At 37.7% G+C, this 20,272-nt stretch overlaps 1 protein-coding gene across 3 annotated transcripts in view; it reads right to left on the bottom strand.

Moving 5' to 3' along the window:
- Exoc2 (exocyst complex component 2) overlaps positions 1-20,272 on the bottom strand; it is a 210,392-nt gene that overhangs the window by 53,941 nt on the left and 136,179 nt on the right. For 2 of the 3 annotated variants that reach the window (XM_074082998.1, XM_074082999.1), the window contains 10 exons: positions 18,518-18,642; positions 13,979-14,014; positions 13,697-13,762; positions 13,384-13,541; positions 12,879-13,000; positions 11,680-11,741; positions 6,126-6,206; positions 5,648-5,707; positions 4,999-5,060; positions 2,724-2,790 (listed from right to left, as the gene is read on the bottom strand). In XM_074082998.1, coding sequence (XP_073939099.1) covers positions 2,724-2,790; positions 4,999-5,060; positions 5,648-5,707; positions 6,126-6,206; positions 11,680-11,741; positions 12,879-13,000; positions 13,384-13,541; positions 13,697-13,762; positions 13,979-14,014; positions 18,518-18,642 — 839 coding nt within the window. The remainder of the gene's footprint in view (positions 1-2,723; positions 2,791-4,998; positions 5,061-5,647; positions 5,708-6,125; positions 6,207-11,679; positions 11,742-12,878; positions 13,001-13,383; positions 13,542-13,696; positions 13,763-13,978; positions 14,015-18,517; positions 18,643-20,272) is intronic. The other variant, XM_074083000.1, reaches the window with a different exon arrangement.

The following is a 20,272-nucleotide window of genomic DNA, read 5'->3' as shown; positions in this document are numbered from 1 at the left end:
CGCTTGTCTAGCACGCACCAGGCCCTGGGTTCAATCTCCAGTATACTTCCCCCAAAGATAATGTTTCCTTTAATACTTTATGTATATAAAAAGGTTATAAAATGGTTATTTTATTTATAATTAATTATATAAAATGTAGAAACTATTAGAAAATAATATATAAATTTTTCATAACTTGGAAAAGAATTATGCTGCCACATTATCTGCCTCATATAAGAATTGAGTGTATCAAGAGCCTCCCTTTAGTGAGTGGAAGTCACCGAGGCCAAGGGACTCCTTCACAGGAAGTAGCAGGCCCACCAGGGTTATGTCCACCTGAGTATTTCTTAGAAAAAATGTTTGGGCCCCCGTACTGATGAATACAATGTATTCTACAGTTCAAAAGAGTTATTTCTGTGACAAATGTTCCAGGAATGGTCCGTGCCACCATGGCTGCAGTTCAGAGCTCAGGGTCTGTCCATGGCAGGTGCTGAAGGCACCCTCTGGAACAGTGTGATTCATCTGGGGCCCTTTGCTCAAGATCCCTGAGTAAAATTAAGGCAAAACCACTTTCCAGGAAAAGTTCTCATACACACTTGGTTGCTTCTTTCTGTAGAAAATCAAAGTAATTTACAATAAAGTACTCCAGTTAGAAAATGTAGAGATAAACAGGTTCCTATTCTTCAAGGTATATGGACCAAAGATGAACTACAGTCTTTGAAATCAATAATCAAGCAAATCTTATATGGCCCCAATAATTAAATTTAGCTCAATCAAATGTCCACACCTACTATACTTCTTTAAAGTGTTATTATCTTTGTTTCTGGCAAAGTGCACTTTCTGGCCATCAACAAACATAAGTAAAATGTCAAGAATGATAGGCACCATATATGGTAGTAGCATGCCTATAATCTCAGCTACTCAATAGGCAGAAGTAGGAGAAAAATGTCTGAGGCCAGTCTGGGCAAAAGCATCGAGACCCTATAAAAAACAAACTAAAGTTAAAGTCAAAAGGGCTGGAGGTATGGCTCAAGTGGTAGAGCACCTGCCTAGCAAGCATGAGACCCTGAGTTCAAACCCCAACACCACCAATATATATATATTATATATATAGATATAGATATAGATATATAACACAGATATTATATCTATAGCTATCGATAGCTATAGATATAGCTATCGATAGCTATAGATATAGATATATAATTGTACCTTCAAACAAAAGGTTGCTAATGGCCCTGAACTAACTTATGGATGGGAAAAGGAATATGAACAAGGATAATAGGGAAATAATCCATATAATATTCTTTCCCAATTTGGTGAATACATGGCAGGAAAGACACTAGAACGAAAGCAGGCCAGGCATGGTGAGATCAAATTTTCCTTTGGTCCCCAGGCCTGAGATCCCCAAACAGACCTTTCACAGCACATGGAATAAAGTAAACGACATTTCACTAGCCACTCCAAACACATTGGACTCTTCAGAATTCCACTGGTTTCTTGGCTTTCAAATCGATCCTTTCTTACTTTTTCCTCAAGTATCAAACCTTCTCTGCTGACTGAGCGTGTAGAGTCTGCTCCACCCATTAGTCAGCTGTCTTAGCTTGATTTTCCCCACAGTAATATGCACAGTTCCTCTTCAAAAAGAGAAAAACTACTTGAGTGACCTAAAGTCTCACCCTGAGTAAGTGTATTTTTTTCCTCAAATCTACCCAATCAAATGAAATAAAAGTGGGAGAACAAGTGGGCACCACAGTCCAATTCTTAACCTTGGATGGTTGACATGTACTTGATAGTACAGATGCAGCCAACCTCCATAGCACTTGCAGATGTGAAGCCAGCTGGTGGTTCTGCTCCAGATGCAGGAGAGTATAGCACCTAGACGCGCTCCTTGAGGATCCCTTACCCCCACACGTGAGTAAGAAGCACACTTGAGTGTCTGACTCTACTCTAGATCTCCTTCTTACTTATCACTGAATCTGGGTAACATGGGACCCTAATATTGTGAGTCCACTGAGAACAAGGGCCAGACCTAAGGAAGAATCTTTCCATGGGAAATGTATTTGGTAACAAATGAATAATCTTCGGAGGGTAAAATGGGACAGCTTTGAGGTGCTGTGAAAAACAGAGCAATTGTGGAGCTCCGGGGCCACTAAGGGGAAGCTCACTGTGGGTCAGCAGGAAGCTGTGGCCTGAAGGGCAGCTTGGGAGCTTCCCAGGAGGTAGCTCCACAGATTCCCAAGCTTGTTACCTGCTCCACAGCTGCCAGATGGCTGGCAAGGTCTTAATCAATTTCTAAGGACCCCTCCTTCAGCCCCACTCCCCTCTAGCTCTTTCTTTCTAGGCTTTCCTTGGCTCCTGCCACTTTTATCCAAGACACTCAGCTGTCTCCTAGCGGCTCATGGAAATCCTACAGCCTAGCCTATGAAGGCTTTCACCGCCCCAACCTGACACTCCTAGAAATGAATCAGAAAAAAAGCAAAGTTTCTCTGCCTAAAGAGGCAAAAGGTAGGGGAATGCCCTTGTTCCTGAGTGCCCATGACAGGGAACTATGAGGGCCCCTTTGAACTCAAGACTCTGCACAGATGTGGTAAGTGTATGAGACCACATTAGTGCAACTTCGGCTAAAGAATCCTAAGTGTTGAATATGTATAAATTATACTTTCCTAAAACTTTTACACAGTGTAACACAATCAGCAGTTTTAAAATGATATATTTTACTTTCCTTATATTCTCTTACTTACAGTAGTCAACGTAAAGTCTTCATGGATACTTCCAAACAAATCAGGAGAAGAAACATCCATAGAAAGACTGAATATAGAAGCAAGTAAAAGAATAGTTACAATTAAAAACACTAAAATTTAAAAACAAAACCAAAATGAACTACATATAAATTAGACTTTAAAATGTTTTGGTGAAGAAAAATCACATAACTTCCTGTAAGTTTTCTTTAAACTTAATAATAAATAGCTTAAGAAAGGCACACAGACTACCTCTTAACAAGGGCTACATAAAATTTGCTTTTGGAACCAGGCGCCAGTGGCTCACACTTGCAATCCTAGCTACTCAGGAAGCAGAGGTGAGAAGGATCGTGGTTCGGGGTCAGCCGGAGCAAATACTTCCCAAGCCTCTCTCTCAAAAAAACCCTTCACACACATAAAAAAATGAGCTGCTGGAGTGTCTCAAGGTGTAATCCCTGAATTCAAGCCCCAGTACCACAAAAAAAGAAAAAAAAGAAAAGAAAAAATTGCTTTTGAGTCTTCTCAATAGTGACTTCATTAAATTGAAAAACAAAATGGAAAATGTTAAATAATATGCAAATAATTTAAATATTTTTACCTATCAGAATTTCCTTTTTTGCAGTACTGGGGTTTAAACTCAGGGTCATAGGCATGTTAGGCAAGCACTGTACCACTTGAGCCACACGTCCAGCCATTTTTGTTTTACTTTGTTTTTCAAAGACAGTCTCATGCTTTGCCCAAATTGGCCTTGGACTGTGATCCTCTTATCTCTGTCTTCAATGTTGCTGAGATTACATTGTGCACCACCATACCTAGCCAGGTCCAGGAGGCTTTTTGAAGCTTTCGTTGTAATCCATTCTCTAGTGAACTGAGTTAAGAAATTAGTTAATAACTCAAAAGTTAACAGAAATATAAAACTGGGGGTATAAGGGAAGGGGCATGACAAATCCATTAATAAAGTTTCTGATACAACAAAATCATAATAATCATCACAGTAGGATTGATTTTCTTTTTTAATTTTTCCTGTTTTTCTTTCTGAGATAAGGTGCTGCTCTATAGCTCAGGCTAGCCTTGAACTTGTGATCTCCCTGCCTCAGCCTCTTGGATCCTGGAATTATAGACTTGTGCCACCACACCAGCTTTCGAATTTATTTTCTTTAAACTTTATTGATTGATTTCAGAATTCATATGGAAGTATAAAATATAAAATATTTCTAATATTTTATAGAGATTCCAATCTGAAAAACATTAAAACTTAAATTATAATTAAAATAACATTAACTAATTTAAAGTATTTTGGAATAACTACAACAGAAGATAAAGTTCAGAAATACATCACAGTATATATTAGAATTCAGTGATGTATGAAACAGAAATGTAACAAAGCAACTTATTTATTCAATAACATTAAGGTTCTACTTAGCCATACAAAGTCCCAATGGAAATAAACATATAAAGCCAAATCAAAGAAAACCTTCGAAGAATTAAAATCTTATTTTGTCTCTAGAGAGGTGATAGTTTTCTACAATAAAAAGCAAAACCAATACCAGTAAATGGAAAAGTTCAAGATTTAAAAGGCATTTATTTCAATATCAGAGCATTAATCTTAGATGGACAGAAGTTACACATGCCAAGTGTCCTTCAGAAAGCCTAAATGTTAAGAAAAGAACTACAGCCAGCATTCTACACTGCTGTCCCATACAGCAACATTGTGAAAGAGCTATTGCTCGGATTTGTGTGTCCTCAGAAGCCCCAGTAACCAAGCCTGACCCAGACTTAATCTCTAACCAGAGCCTTGGTGCAATCCCCTAGCACCAGAAGTATAAAAGCAATCAGCTAGGAGTCATACATTTAAACCTTCTAATTTATTCTTGATAAAATCTGTTCTTTTGAACAATTTGCTCAATATGTCTCTAATAAGGCTAAGATAAATTCAGAACATGGAAAGATTGAAAGCTCAATACATAAAACTATGTAATCTGAGTCTACATTTTTAAATCCCAAAAATGTAACAATGAGATCACTTTCATTTTTTTCTTTCTTTTTTTTTTTTTCAGACAAGGTCTCTCTGTGCAACCCACACTAAACTATAAGTGATGATCCTCCTGCCTCAGCCTCTCTTTGCCCTGAAAGGCCTGTGCCACCATACCTGGCAAGTTTTTTTGGTTTTGTTTTTTTTTTTCCTGTGGGGTGTGGTATTGAACCCTGGGCCTTATGCATGCTAGGTAAACACTCTACCACTAAGCTACATCCCAGCAATAATTTCATTTCTACTTACTGTGTAGTATCTATATCTGCATCAGGCTTGGTGCTCAGTTGTTCCAGACAGTATATAAAAACCTAAGTCAAAAATGATAAGTTTCAGTGAGACAATGTCTGACATAATCTATTTGGACATTAAAAACTATTTCACATAAATTAAAGTAGAACAATACATCCCATAAGTGAGGTGAGGGGAGGTGTGTGTATTAGAAATATGTATTCCATCAATGCATACTACACACATGACAGAAACTAAAAGTACTGGTGTTCTGATTCTTATTTCCTGAATACATTTTAGGAAAAAAGCCCTTTTTTCTTCCTCTAATTGATTCACTAACATGCTGGACTTTGCTTCTGTGCACACAAAGCACTGAAAACAATCAAAAACCTTTATGTTCCAGACAAAATGTAAACAATCATTTAATTCACTTTGAGACCTAAAGGAAATATACAGAAAGTACCATGAGACACAAAAAAAAAAAAAAAGGAAGCATAATATCAATGAGATATTCAAGTTTTGCTAACAGAAGCAGAAAGTACTCCTTCATTAGTACTGTACATAACTGTGTACAAAGGTGAGGAATACTTAATATATACCCTACATGCTTTATTAATAGGACTGGCTGACTATAAGTGCACTGGGAAGCACTGCTGTTAAATATTACCTGCATGATATTGATGCTTAGTTGGCAAACCTCCTCCTGTGTTTTAGATTGTTGAAAGACCTATGAGGAAGAATTTTGATTAAAATTTTTGGTGTTTGCTAGGAAAGCAAAACTTATTGTTTGTGAAATTAAATAGAAAGAGCTGAAATATGGAAAACTGATTCAGGTGTGGACAGCCTTACTCTGAAGCATTAGCCATGGTGGCTTCCCACCTGAGGTGGTTCTGGTCCCCAGCTGGCTAATAATCCCAGGTCAATCATTCACTCTGCACACATAGTGCTCTCCAAGTGCTTTGCCCACAACTCCTGAACACACATGTTCTTCTTGCCTCATGTCTGTGTAGTTAAAACTAGATGAAAGGGACACGCAGTAAGAGAAAAACTCTATCATACAGCACTCACTTGAAAGTTCACCACTGTGATTATCATGGAGGGGTATTGGGAGATTTTGAAACAGGTAGAACCCTATGGAAACTCACACTGGCTTCTCCAGGCTTGCAATCGAGAACGTCTTTCAGTGACTGCAGGGAATGCACGATGCACTGCTCAAACTGACATGGCTGGGGGAGGGGGGAGGGAAACAAAACATTGTTAAACCCAATATGCTCTGGCTATTAAGATGTGTTTACTAAAGTGAGTATGGCCACAAACTCTAAATTTTCCAGATTTATGGACAGGAACAGAGATTATCTGACAAGTAATCTTCTAGTCAAGGAGTCTGAGATTTGGCATATACTTTACACTTAAATCTTCTTAATGATAACAACCTGGAGATCTTTTAAGTCAAATATGTCATTGCAGTCATTTTCTCATGCATTAAGCCAGAAAATGAAACTTGAAAATATGTCCAACCAATGACACTTCAAGATAAGCTTGAACAGAGGCTAACACCTGTTACTCCTGTGCTGGAAGTTTAACTCTAGGTGCTGGGGACACAAGAGTGAGTGGGACAGGCAGAATTCTCATGAAATGCTTATTCTAGTTGAGAGACACCACCATGAAAATTATAATCAAAATCAGACAGAAATAAAATTCCAATTGCAAACTATAATAAGCACCATGAAGAAAACAAGTGAAACTCAGTGAAAAATGGTGCTGGAGTGGGGTCTGCTCTAAATAGGACAAACAGACCCTTTGAGATAGACCTGAAGGAAGGAGGGCTGCCTCTTCACAGAAGGAACAGGGGAGGAGGGACAAGTTCTCAGAAAGCACAGCTGTATGCAGGCCTCAGGGGAAAAGGCAAGTCCTAGCTTCTGCTGGTCAACACTGGTGCCAGAGATGGGACTGGGGGGGGTCTTTAGATTTGTTCGGGGCAGTGGGGGGGGCTGTACAAGGGAGGGACCAACATTCAACCAACCAGCTCTGTGGTAGAAATCTGGAGTAAGGACCTCTTCAGAATACACGCATCACGTTTTATAAAAGGGCTTGGGAAAAAATAAAGGAAGTGACAGCTGTACATTAAAAAAAAAAAAAAAGACAAGTCTGCTGGGCCTCAGTGGCTCACACCTATAATCCTAGCTACTCAGGAGGCAGAGATGGGAGGATCACAGTTCAAAGCCAGCCAGGGTAAATAGTTCATGAGACCCTATATCAAAAACAACAAAAAAGGACTGGTGGAGTGGCTTAAGGTATAGTCCCTGAGATCAAACCCCAGTACTGGGGAATTAAAAAAAAAAAAAAGACAAGTCTGTGTTCTGATCAGCTAAAATGATGCCTGGGCTTTAAAGTCATCTTGCTTGCTATTGCACTTTGAAACCACCAGACAGCATCATAAAGAATACTTAAAAGTGGAAGTACAAGAAAAGAGGAGTACAGGGTGAAATACTAACTACTGAGAAACACTTAGAGTCAAAATGTTCATTAGAGCCCCGCACACATGTGGCTCTGGGGCTCCACAGTACTACCAAAGGGGAAAACAGTCTGTTAAATGGACTGACCTTATTCGTGTGATCTACCTGTCTCAGAAGGCACAAAAATGTAAGATAGTGAAGCATAATAGTAATAATCATAATAAAATCTAAACTTCAAGTGTTGACACTGAAATGCTCATGTTCATCTGGATTTCTTGTATTAAGACTTGAACTGTACCCACTTAGTACAGCAAGTGAACAGGGAGTACTAAGAAAGCTCAGGCAGTAGTTTTGGCTAAGAGAGGTAAACGATAATCTAGCAGCTGATTTTTCCTTTTCTCAAAAGAAATAAACTACCATCTCTGTGCATCATCAGTGAATCATTCAACTTAGTTGACTATAAGAAGTTATCAAAACCATTTCAATTCTTCTGAAAGAAGAAAATTCTGAAAATTATCCAAATTAAAAACAGGCAAAAACCATTCTAGACAGAAGACAGCAGGATGCTTTCTAGTGAGGAGCACCACAGTGAAGTGCTGATTAAAGCCAGGACTTTAGTTCAAAGAGTAGCCATGGCCACAAAGGCCATAGCTACTCATGGTTACTTGTGTCGTCATGTGGTAAGGAGGGTTTCCCTACCACAGTGGCAGCTTCCTACAGGAATGAGACTGGGGCTGAGGCAATGCTGAGAAATTTATAAATTGTTAAGTCATTGTTCAAAGTCTCAGAATTTTACATACACATAAAGTTAAACTACTGCTAGAATGCAGACTTGTGCTCCAAGAGCTGATCTACCTTTCATCAGCATTAGTCCATTGTGTTAGCATCTTTCTTCACAGACATTTGACTAGAAAACACTTGGCTGAGTCCAGATGAGCTACTTCTCGTGGGTCATTCTTTCCCATGGCCTGCTGTGTTCCCAGCACATATTTATGTGACTTGTGTGTATGAGGTCAAACATGAAATTAGTTATTGTATGGTTACAATTGCACTGTGGTGGTCAAACTTTAAAAGTAGACCACAAACACCTTTCTCTAGTAATCATTCCAGATCATTTTCACAGAGGCCAGCCTTCAACAGACAAACTATGATCCTGGGTGATGGCAGCTCTCTGGGAAGTTCATGCACGGCCAACCATGCATAACGGCACTCTGACCCAAGAAGACCTAAGGCCAATGCCTGTTTCATGGCTGAAGACTGAATGAATGTCAGTTTTGGGTATGATTTTTAACGAAACATAGAATCTTGGCAACAGAGACTCCTTTTTCTCACACTGAACAGGTAAAAAATTTTTTTGCCTTTGTACAAAATTAATTTGAGGCCGTTTCATGCACTGGGCATTAACGTAATTTGATGTCTAACTTCCCATGCCTATTTCATTGGGGGAAAGGTACTCAGTAGATGATGGCCCAATGATCCCTTTTAGCCTGTCCTTCAAGTTTGCTATAGAATTGCATGAAATGGTTTTGAAAACATAAGGAATAATGCAAAATTAAGGAATTATCATGGTATCCTAGTTACTACAACTATTAATGGGGGGTGCAGTATTGGGGCTTGAACTCAGGGCCTCACACCTGCTAGGCAGGCACTCTACTACTTGAGCCATTCTGCCAGCCCTTTTTTGTATTGGGTATTTTTGAGACAGGGCCTCTTGAACCACTTGCTTGGGCTAGCTTCAGAACTTGATTCTCCTGATCTCTGCCTCCCAAGTGGTTAGCATTACAGATACAAGCCACTAGTGCCAACCAGCACCGGCTGGTTATAGCAATGGCTATAAGTATTAATTTAACTAATAAAAATCCTTTGGCCAGGTGTGCTTGTTCATGCCTATAATCCCATTTACTCAAGAAGCAGAGATCAGGAGGATCACAGTTGAGGCCAGCCCAGGCAAAAAGTTAGCAAGACCCCACCTCAATCAATAAGCCCAACAGTGATGGTTCATGTTTGAGGTCCCAGATACAAGTAAAGTGTAAATAGGAGAATCACAGTTCGGGCTGGCCTGGGCAAAAACATGACAACCTATTTGAAAAATACCTAAAGCAGAAAGGGCTAGGGATCTGGCTCAAGTGGTAAAGTACCTGCCTAGCAAGCATGAGGCCCTGAGTTCAGACCCAAGTACTGCCAAAGGAAAAATCCCTTTTGTTTGCACAAAGGGATGCAGTTCATAAAGTGCTTTAATGCATAGTTCTGCACTTAATCCTAATCCATAACACTATTAAGAAATGTTCTGCTTCTTTACAAAATAAGACCCAAGGCCAGATTCTGGGGCTTCTTTGGGTCAGGCTATTGATGAGTTGAGTGGAGTACACTTTCCTCCATGCCAGCACTGTCCAAGAGTGTAATGTGAGTCACAGAACTAGTTTTAGATTTTCCAGGAACCACATTAAAAATTTAAAAAGTTTTTTTTTTTTTTTTTTTTTTTTTGTGGTACTGGGGTTTGAACTCAGGGCCTTAGGCTTGCTAGGCCTGTACTCTACTACTTGAGTCACTCCACCAGTCCTAAAAAGAAATTTTAATAGAACTTATTTAATGCAACATATCCAAATAGCATAATTACAACACTTAATCAATATAAAAAGTGGAGACACTTTATATTTGATCTTTTCATGCATCTTAAGAGGCTTCCATAAAAGGTGTTGCACACCTTTCTCTAAAGATTTACTTCGAGGGAGAACTAGCTACAGAATAGTTTTTCATTTCAATACAAACAACTGGGACAAAGAAAATAAATCTAGTCAATTAAATTTTTATTTGAAATCCCTTAAAATGAGATAACTGATTTATTAAAAATAGTTAACTTTGCTAACTCATTTCAAATATGATTTAATTTACAAAAAGTTGAAAATAAGGATTTCCTTTCTAAACCACATTGTTACTTAAAGTAAGGTACACTTATATCTATGTATATATTATCTTATAAAGCTTTGAAATTTGGAGGAATAGAACAAGACAAAAATTCCCCACTCCCAAAGAAAGATTATCATTAAGAAGTACAGAAGTTAGAGGAAAAGAAGAAATACTGCTTGGGGTCTTCAAATTCAGGTGGGTCCAAACTGTTTTATTCTTGCTTCCTTGGACATGGCAGAAATTGGAGGTTCTGTCCACAGAATTTACTTTCTCCCTTTTTCTTTCTAAGCTAAGACAACTGTTGGGAACAGCCATGTGCTCTGCTGAAAAACTCCATTCCCCAGCTTCTGCTTGCTTGGATGTGGGTTTGTGAATGCGAGTGAGAAGAGCACTGTTGCTCCTAGAAGACTACTAGACTTTCTTCTTGGCAGAAGTGAGGCCAAGGATGACTCTGAGCTGAAACCAGTAATGGAAAGGGTCAGAGTGAAGAAAGGCAGATTGGTCCTGGGCACAACCAGGCTGTCAGACCAGTGTTAAAGAAACAGGAAATCCTGTCCCTGTAAACCACTGGGATATTTCAGCAGCTGAAAGTCAATCCTGCTGGCCACCCACTGACAGGATTGTAGGGGGATTTGTAAACCAGGTGAGAAAACTGTTTGTAAAGGTATCTTTAAAAATGATGAGTTTACAACTAGCAAAAACACTTTGTCCTCCTTATTAGGCTTGTCTCTTTTCTTCAACAAAACCAGTGATAAAGGTAGAACAGGACCTGCCTGGAACTGAGGGGGAAAGGGAGGGAGAGGGTAGGGGAGGGGGGCAGGGTGGAGAAATGACCCAAACAATGTATGCACATGTGTATAAAAGAATAAAAAAAAATGAGAAAGAAATGATGAGTTTAGAATGAACAGATTGTAGTTCTTGTTGCTGCCTGACCTAGGACTCTTTCTGTGGAGATTGTGCTTCATTATTTTGTTTCAGCATAGGAGCCAGCAACACCATTTCTTCCATCCTGACTTTCTAAAAATGTCAAGTTGCTGAGTTATATGGACTTAAGCATCATCTATTTTTTTTTTAAAGTAATGTAAGTAAAAGTAGTAAGTGATGCAGTATACAAACAAGTTTCTAAGTGAAATCCATCCTTTACACTGTTTTAAGTGCTCATGATTAGTAACAAGCAAAAAAGCCTGAGAAAGGAAATTTTAAGAAGCCTATTTTTCCATTACAGAAACTATTTAGAGTTGCAATGCAGAGAGCATGTGCTCCTTATAATTATAGCAAATCATTTACTTTGCATATAATAAGCACTAATTACTATTAATGGAGAATTAAAACTTACTAGGGAAGTTAATCCTTCATTATCAACAATCCAGTCTTCCTTTTCAGCTAGTCTCTTTATTTCTGCAAAGAAAACAAACACACAAGTACGTTTTATTATAATTATCTTACTAAATGTTAAAGAGATGAAAATCTACAAAGGTTATGATTCTTAATTATTTTATTAAGATATGTAAAAACTTGGTGAAAGTAAGGACAGATTACAGTTTTGGTAAACTTGAGGATTAAAACATGCATTATTCACTGGATTTTTCTAATAAAACATTACTGCAAATAAAAATTTTCACTGCATAGTCCAATTAGGAGATTGCTCAGCCAAGCTTAATGACAACTTGAGATGGTGTTTACTTACTCAGTCTTCTTGGTAACACTAGACATGTACAGAAAGAGCCTTACAAAATTTCTTCCCTAAAATTTCTGATGAACAATTTGGATTCTCTTTGAGTCCTCTACATTCCTGACAATGGCAGCATTAATTCTCACTTGGCCAAAGGATGAACTAGTGTAGTGGGCTAGCTCAGGTCACCAGGCCTGGAATCAGGTGCAAGGGGACTGTTCAGTTTCTCACCTGGATTGCATTTATACAACATCATAACTACCAATCTGACCAGCCCACTTAAAAAGCTTGGTGGCGGGCAGTAAAGGCTTATGTCACTTACTACAATGTTCTTGATTGTTTTCGAAAGAATTTAATATCCCCAAAAGCTGCTTTTTAAAGATAACTCATTACTTTTAATGATTCTGTATAGAAAATCCTAAAAACTTTAAAAAGTATAAAGAAAATGAGAAGCAACTATAATTTATACTATTCATGAAGCCACTGTAAATGGTCTTTCTTCTGTTTACATTGATTTTTATAAATTAAAATTTTTATATACACTGATTTTTTTAAAACTGGATTCATACTTTATATACATTTAATGTCCTGCCTTTACTTAATATTTACTCTACAGATGTTCTTATATTCTTAAATATTTTCAAGTATACCCATCCTAATTTGTACATGGTGTTAAATCTCAAGTAAATTATTTTGAAAAGATAGGAAGAAAGGGAAAAAAATCTACTGAACAACTAGAAATTAGGTAAACTAATATACTCATATCTCTGTGATAACAGTTTTCAAGGATCAGGAACCTGGAAGGAGATGGCATCTTCATATAACTATTGTCCAGTGAACATTACTAGTTTTCCTTAACACACCTTCTGCTGTGTGTTGCAGAGTGACCATGATACAATGCACACGGAGATCCAAAATGAGATCCTGAATTATCTGTAGCATGTCGTTAGGAATTTCAAGAGCAGTCAAGGATTCATAAGTGAGCCTGGGAAACAAACACAGTAAAAGTGAGCAGATGGGATCCCCAAGCAACCCTTGCCTTGGTTCCCCCGTCCTATGGCTGTGCCTTGTGCAGCACACAAGCTATAACATTAGGCTGCAAACGGGGCGAGTAAGACCATCAGGGACTGTGATATACTGCTAAAGCTGAGCTAAGCAACAGAACAGATATACATGTGGTATGTTTTCATCCCTCACAAATACCAGGAATATTTAAGAACTTCACTGTTAGGTGATTAAGCAAGAAGTAGTGGAGGCAACAGGCCAGAGGGTAGGAAAGTGAAATTTCCTCTGCATTAAATGTATTAAATTTCATATTCCATACTGAGGGTAAATTTACCCCTCTGCTGAGCATATGTCCACATTTACCTTACAGTCTGGATGACATGCACAAGCCACTGTCCAGACAGCTCTGACTTCACTTCCCAGCCTCCATACTGCCTCCCCTCTCCTTCTCGGATGCTGAGCGGCAGCAGGGCTCCACGGATCAGCTTCACAAGGGAGTGCATTACTTCCTGAATCATTTTCTAGAAAGCAAAGAAGTAAAACTGCATTAAAATGCAGTTAAATTAAACAAAAGACCGTACCTGAATGATAACACCTTGAACGTAAACTCTTCTAGAGACTGTGGATTAGCAAACCCTATCCTGTGGGAAAGTCTGCATATTTATCACTAACTTACCTTGAAATCATTTTGTCTTTGTCTTACATTCTTTGATCTTTCAATCTGGCCCAACTTCTCGGCAGTCTTAAAATTTAAAAACAAAATGAAACATATTAACTGTCTTTTAGAAATAATTTAGAACATGAGAACATGACATCTAACTTGATTAAACGGAATGCTTAAGAAATAATGTTTCCAGTTATAGGATGATTAGTTATAAAACTTTTCTTATTTCAACAAAAAGCTATTCATCTTTCTAAAACCTTTAGACAAAAAGGGCTCAAGTAATAGAGCACTTACCAAGCAAGCTGGAGGCCCTGAGTTCAATCCCCAGTACTGAAGGGAAAAAAAAACATGGCCTAAAACTTTTAGGTAAAATTCCCATAAATAAACCTATGAATTAAGTTGAAATTACCAATTTTGTAGGTAAATTTCATAAAGTTAAGCAATAGTGCATCATACTCATAATGACATTCTTAACATTATTTCTCATTAGCTAGTACAGAAATAAAAAGAAGGGATGGAGAAGTATTGCCAGTGGTAAGAGCACATGCTTACCAAGTACAAGGCCATAAGTTCAAATTCCAGTACCACCAAAAAACAAATAAACAAATAGAAATAAAAGGAAGAGTAACTCTGAATTAATGTGCAGTAATCCTAGAGCACCTGTCCCATTCCCTTGGTATATAATAATGCATTATATTGTTTTATTTTTTAAAAAATTATAAACCCTTGCTCCTTTTTTGGGAAATTTATAGAGCAATTTAAGAATACATTCTAAGATTCATTCTAGGATAAATTTTTCTTTCTGTTTGCTTGCTGATATAGCCCATGTCTCCTTTTCTTAAAGGAATTGTAGAAGACTACTTTAAATAGATTAAGAGAAATTTGTTCAATGGATTTCAGTTAGTCTCATATTAACAAATGGTCTACCAACTAAATATTATTATATAAAACACCCTAGAAGGGCAAGCTTACCAAAGTTTCCAAACAGACAAAATTATCCAGTGTAAAAGAAATTCTGACTTTTGATGACATAGCAAAATATATAACCTTTATGTATTATTGGTTAAGGTTAAAGACAAGTCAAAAGACCTATCAAGTTAAGAAGAATCACATTAAAAATGATTATGATATTGATTTCAAGTTAACTTTAAAATATAATATCGTACATATGCATTTATAGTATTATAAGGTAGACAAACAGTATGTAGAATTGGTTTAATAAACACTAAAAGATGTGAATGAGTAAAAAAAGTAGATTGTTGGGTGTCCCTCCTGCTATCTCGGCAGCATTCTCACCTGTGTTCCCTGGAAGTTGCAACTGTTAATAAAACAACAGTTACTGTTTTAACATGATGGAGAGCTGGGCATTCCCACAAAAGGAATTCTATAAGGTTTGCCCTATTAAAGGGAAATCTAATTTCAGAATCTCCATTTTAATTTATATGACTTACGTGACTTTAAATATATTGATCCTTAATATTTAATGATTATTTGATTCCTTTAAAGATTTCCCTTCAAAAGTACACTACATTTAAAATATACCTAAAGGTGAGATCTTAATCTATTATTAACCATTTCGTTAACTAAAGCCCTTCACTCTTTCCTGCACACACAGACCAAAACTACTTTGTGGTGAGACCAACGGCTAGATTTCACTGTTTTGATTCACATGTTATTTTAAATGGGCTTCACTGGCTTAAAGAACTGACTATTATTTAAACTGTTGGAAACTTCATCTAAATTTTTAACGGATGAACTCTTAATAAAACAAGATAGTTCTATAAGAAATTCTTAAGCAAATTGTGTTTGAATACTATAAAGCTGTCTTGTATGAAATTAAGTGTCAGTTATCAAATCCCAAATCTTCCCAAAACTAGCCTAATGAAGTTTTTGGTGTCACTCATAGACTGACAGAGATGGGTACACTTTCCATTGTATCCATGCCTTGCTACTTCCCTTTGGTGGCTTTCAAGCTTTTCAATAGAGAGCAAATAAGTTTACAAATAAGCTTAAATCTGTGATCCTTAATAAATATTACTATAAACTTTAAAGAAAAGTTTACCAACATAAATAGGGAGAAATATCATAGGCAAATACAACTCAGTAGAATAATTCAAACTGTTTTCATTTGAACAATAATACTGTCCATGAGATCTGAAGCACGTTAATATTTATCTATAACTAAATATAGCAGGTTAATTTTCATCTATATAGTCATAGTAAGTACTACCTGCTTACCATAACTAGGTAGTAGAATCTATAAGGAAAAAAATATATTCCCTTTACACTCAGATATCCCAAATCAAAAACTCTAAAGGAAATTTCATGACTCTGAAAAGACTCAGAGCAGCTACTATCCAAGTGAGATGGGCAACCTACAGCATATGATCCAATGAAAGGAAAGAACACTTGGATGGAAATAAATAATATGGTTTCATATCCATGTCTTAAGGAACTAATTCTTTAGATTAGTTAATACACCTTTACATCACTCACTCCTATTTCATTAATCTAACATTTTTAATGATATGAAATTTGGTTCACTGAATGCCTATTGTGTGCCAGGCGAATAGCATTTCAAATACTGGGTTGTTTTTTATTAGTTTGTTTGTTTTTTCAGTGTTGAGACTCAAACCCAGGGCCTAATATATGTTAGACAAGAAGTTCCCTAGCTCTGGGAAAATTTCATTCCAAATACTAAGAACTCTTACTTATCCTCCAAACACTGTTGTAAGTACTTCATTATATTATTTCTGAATTCTCAAACCAGTTCTTTGGAAATAGGCACAGAAAAGTAAAGGGTCACAGCCTATAAGTGGCGTTTACTGGATGTTTCTGGTATAACACTAGTTTTAGTGAGAAAATCTACACGTGCACTATCTGTCTGAAGGCAGAGAGTGCAACGCACAGGTTTGGAGAGGAAACTGTGGAGTTAGTGTGCACTGTCCTCAGACACAGCATGCCACACAATGTTCGTCTGGCTGAGATTCATGAAATCTAAACTGATAATGTGACATGACAGCAGAGCACTAGAAAAAATTCTTTCTGGATACCTGCAAAACTGAAGTTAAAGCATTCTCATCCTGTCCCAGAAATAAGCAGTGCTACATTTATGAAAAACTACCAAACACTCCTTTATTATATGGAAGGACCTCCTCTGTAGAGTTAACTTATCAAGAGTTTTTGCATATCCAAATGATGCAGAGAAAGGAAGAAAGTTATTTATTGCTGTAGTATTTGAACACTCACTTACATAATAATACATTGCTGAAATTAAAGAAAGAAGAATGCACGAGTAAGTCATGCTTAAGATGGCTTTTTTTATACACTACTACTTTCCTGTTTTTCATGCACTAAGTAAATCCTCTGGGTCAGATAGCCAGCCAATCATATAAACAAGGATCTCGGGATCTAATAGGTTTCAAAGAAAAGACATAGTGGGCAAAGAGAATTTAAACATACAAAGGGGGTTAAAAAAAAAACCAAAAAACCTTCCAGAACACAATTCTCTTCCTTTAATATCAGTGTGAATTTATGTTCATTGTCAAAAGAGAGGTGACAGATCCCCAGAGCACTGAAATCCTAACCACTTTTCACTGAAAGGAGGGATCTTAAACAACCAAGTCTGTCTTGGCAAAAAAAAAAAAGGCTTTAGCACTTGTTCATGTCCACCTTCTGTGTTGCCACATCCAAAAGAAGCAAAAGAGCCCTTACTCTCAGAAAGGTTCCCAGAGCTATCTTCTCAATTTTATAAGTGGGCCCTGGTAGCAGCTGGGGGCCAAGGATGCTACAGTCTATTTTTCAAGAACTGAGGCCTTTCACAGAGCACTTGATGTGAGACCACAAGTGTGATGAGTCCAATTTCCACATGCAACACACAAAAGTTAATCATTACTTCATATTCATACTTTTTACTTTACCAGTTATAGATGCTTCTCTATATCATGATAAATCTGTCATAATTGGAAATATCCTAAGTCAAAAGGCATTTAACACCCCTATTCTAGGGAACACTGCATCTTTGCAACACAGTGTTCTACAGTCAGTATCAGTTGTATTCCCTTGTTATCTAAGAACTGTGGCTCACAGCTGCTGCCCAGCACTGTAAGAGATGACTACACCTATATCACTAGCCTGAGAAATGATACAATTCAAAGTTCATTTCTATTGAATGTGCATTGCTTTCCCACCATTGTAAAGTCAAACCATTATAAATCCGGGACATCTGTGCATTATGATCAAGACATTTAGTAAATGTGTGATCCATGAAAATGCAAAGGCACATAAAAACTGCTGCAGGCTAAAACGGGGGGCTAGAGCACATGATTTCTAAATTCTTTCCCACTAGGAAATTCCAAGTTTATTTGGGTAATTTTTTGAGAATGTTTTTTACAAACATTCTCTGCCTGTTTTATCATTTGCTCATAAGTCTAAGACACAATAATGCCATCCACAGCTTGAACTGATTGATAGGACAATCAATTCTGAATACTTGGAAATACATCACTTTCGTTTTTTCTTTAATTATCTATCTCATCTAATCCTTATAACCACTTGTTAAGATGGACAACCTTACGTTTTTTACTGATGAGAAAACTAGGTCCCAGAACAATCAAGTAACTCGCTCAAGGTCACATGGTTATGAAATATTAGGGCTTTATGATGCTTTTAACTAATCTTAAGGTACCTAATGATAGCTATAGGTGTTAGGCCACTAAGGTTTTAAAGAAATCACCTCAAAATGTATTTTTAATCTATATTTAAAAATCAAATTTTTAAAACTAGAAATTCACAGTGACTTAGCTCCACCTACAGTCAAATTCATACACATACCTCACTGAAAAGGCTTCCATTAACGTATGAAATCCAAAGTTTCCAGAAGTTAGGCAGCTGACTTAAAACAAGCTTGGTTAATTTTTCAACAAATGCCACCCTGTGGGGAGTTTTGTATCTCCATGCTAAGGGAGAAAAGAATGAAATACTGTAAATACATTTTTGAATAGAGTATAAAAATCTGTTTGAACATCTTGTGCCCTCCACCCCACACCAAATCTCAAACAGAGAAGTCCCCAGATCCAGGCAGAATGTGTGTCAGCCACTTTGGCTGCCAAGCTTTACTGAGGCAGTACTTCCCTTCTCGCCTCTCACAGCAGTACCCAGAGGGTCCCCTTGTCCTTTCCCTCTAGAAAAGAAACCTCCCCTTAGCCTTGTGACTGGCAATGCATGGGTGGGGAGGGGCGAGGCCAGGAAAGACAGCATCAGCTGAAAAAGCCTGGAGAGAGGTTGAACCTTGTCCTTAGGATTATGGATTTCTCTTCAAAAGCCATGCCTTCAACCAGGATAGACAGGCTGCTCAGCAGCCAATGATGAAATTCAAGGTTAATTTCAGGCTGTTAGAAATGTCATTATATACGCTAGGTGTTGAAAACTAAATTAAGAATCCAGTTGTCATAAAGGAACATATTCAAGTACAATCACCTAATAAATAACTCCTCCCATAACACAGAAATTTAAGAAAAAAAAATACTGAAACCTCTTCAGTCATATGCTGTTTAATACTGTTATTGCAGTAACTGAGAAATGAGGCCTTCAACTTCTTATGGGAAGAATAAGTTTGTGCAGATAAAAACAAATGTAAAAATTCAGGGACCACTAGCCATCTCTAGGCCCTCCCTTTCTTTATCCCAGGGATTGTCGCCTCCTCTTGGCCCTGGCCAGGATTCTTTCCTACCTCCCCTGCTCCTAGGCTGTCTCCTGGCTGCAGCAAGAGCCTCACTCAGCCCTCCACCCAGTCCAATTTCGCAGTAGCCATCAGGTATGCTCTGAAGTCAATATCTAACCCTTATTCATCAACTTCAAAGACAGGGCAGCCTCTGATGCAGATTTCCATTAACTCCTTGTCAGGGTATATGCAAGGCCCTGGGTTCAATTTCAAGATTGAGAGAGAGAGAGAGAGAGAGACACACACACCTAGGCGAAAAGTGCTGTTGGTCTTGATATTCTTATGATGGAGGAATGAATTTAATTTATTTTAAAGTGTCTATTAACTTCCTGACTTGATAGTCCATGGCTACAAAGTAAAACTTGAATGATGTTCAGGGGAAGCCTATCTCCTGGCCCTACTCCATTTGCCAGCTCAGGGCCCAGTCATAAGCCTGTCACTACTGTTTTATGATTCTTTGGGAAAGGTTTTTTCATATTGACAAGCAAATGTAAATATGTACTCTCCACCTCACCACTGTCCTTTAGGCTTTGTTTTTTACATAAATGAAAGCACATTGAACACTCTTGCTACTTGGTTGTTTTCACTTTGAGAGAATCCAAATTAACAAACTCTCTTCTAATGGACAAAACTGTCTTCAGTTTTTTTTTTTTTATTGTGGAACTGGGGTTTGAACTCAGGGCCCTATGCTTGCTAGGTAAGCACCCTACCACTTGAGCCACACACCCCAGCCCTTTCTGCTTTGGGTCTGAGGTTTATTCCAGAGCAGGCCTGGACCACAGTCATCCTATTTGCGCTACTTTGGTAGCTGGGATAGCAGGCATACGCCATCACATCCAGATTTTTATTGGTTGAGATGGGGTCTT

This window comes from Castor canadensis, chromosome 8 (genome assembly GCF_047511655.1).
Source record: "Castor canadensis chromosome 8, mCasCan1.hap1v2, whole genome shotgun sequence".
Lineage (NCBI taxonomy): Eukaryota > Metazoa > Chordata > Mammalia > Rodentia > Castoridae > Castor > Castor canadensis.
This window is presented reverse-complemented; position numbering and strand designations above follow the sequence as displayed.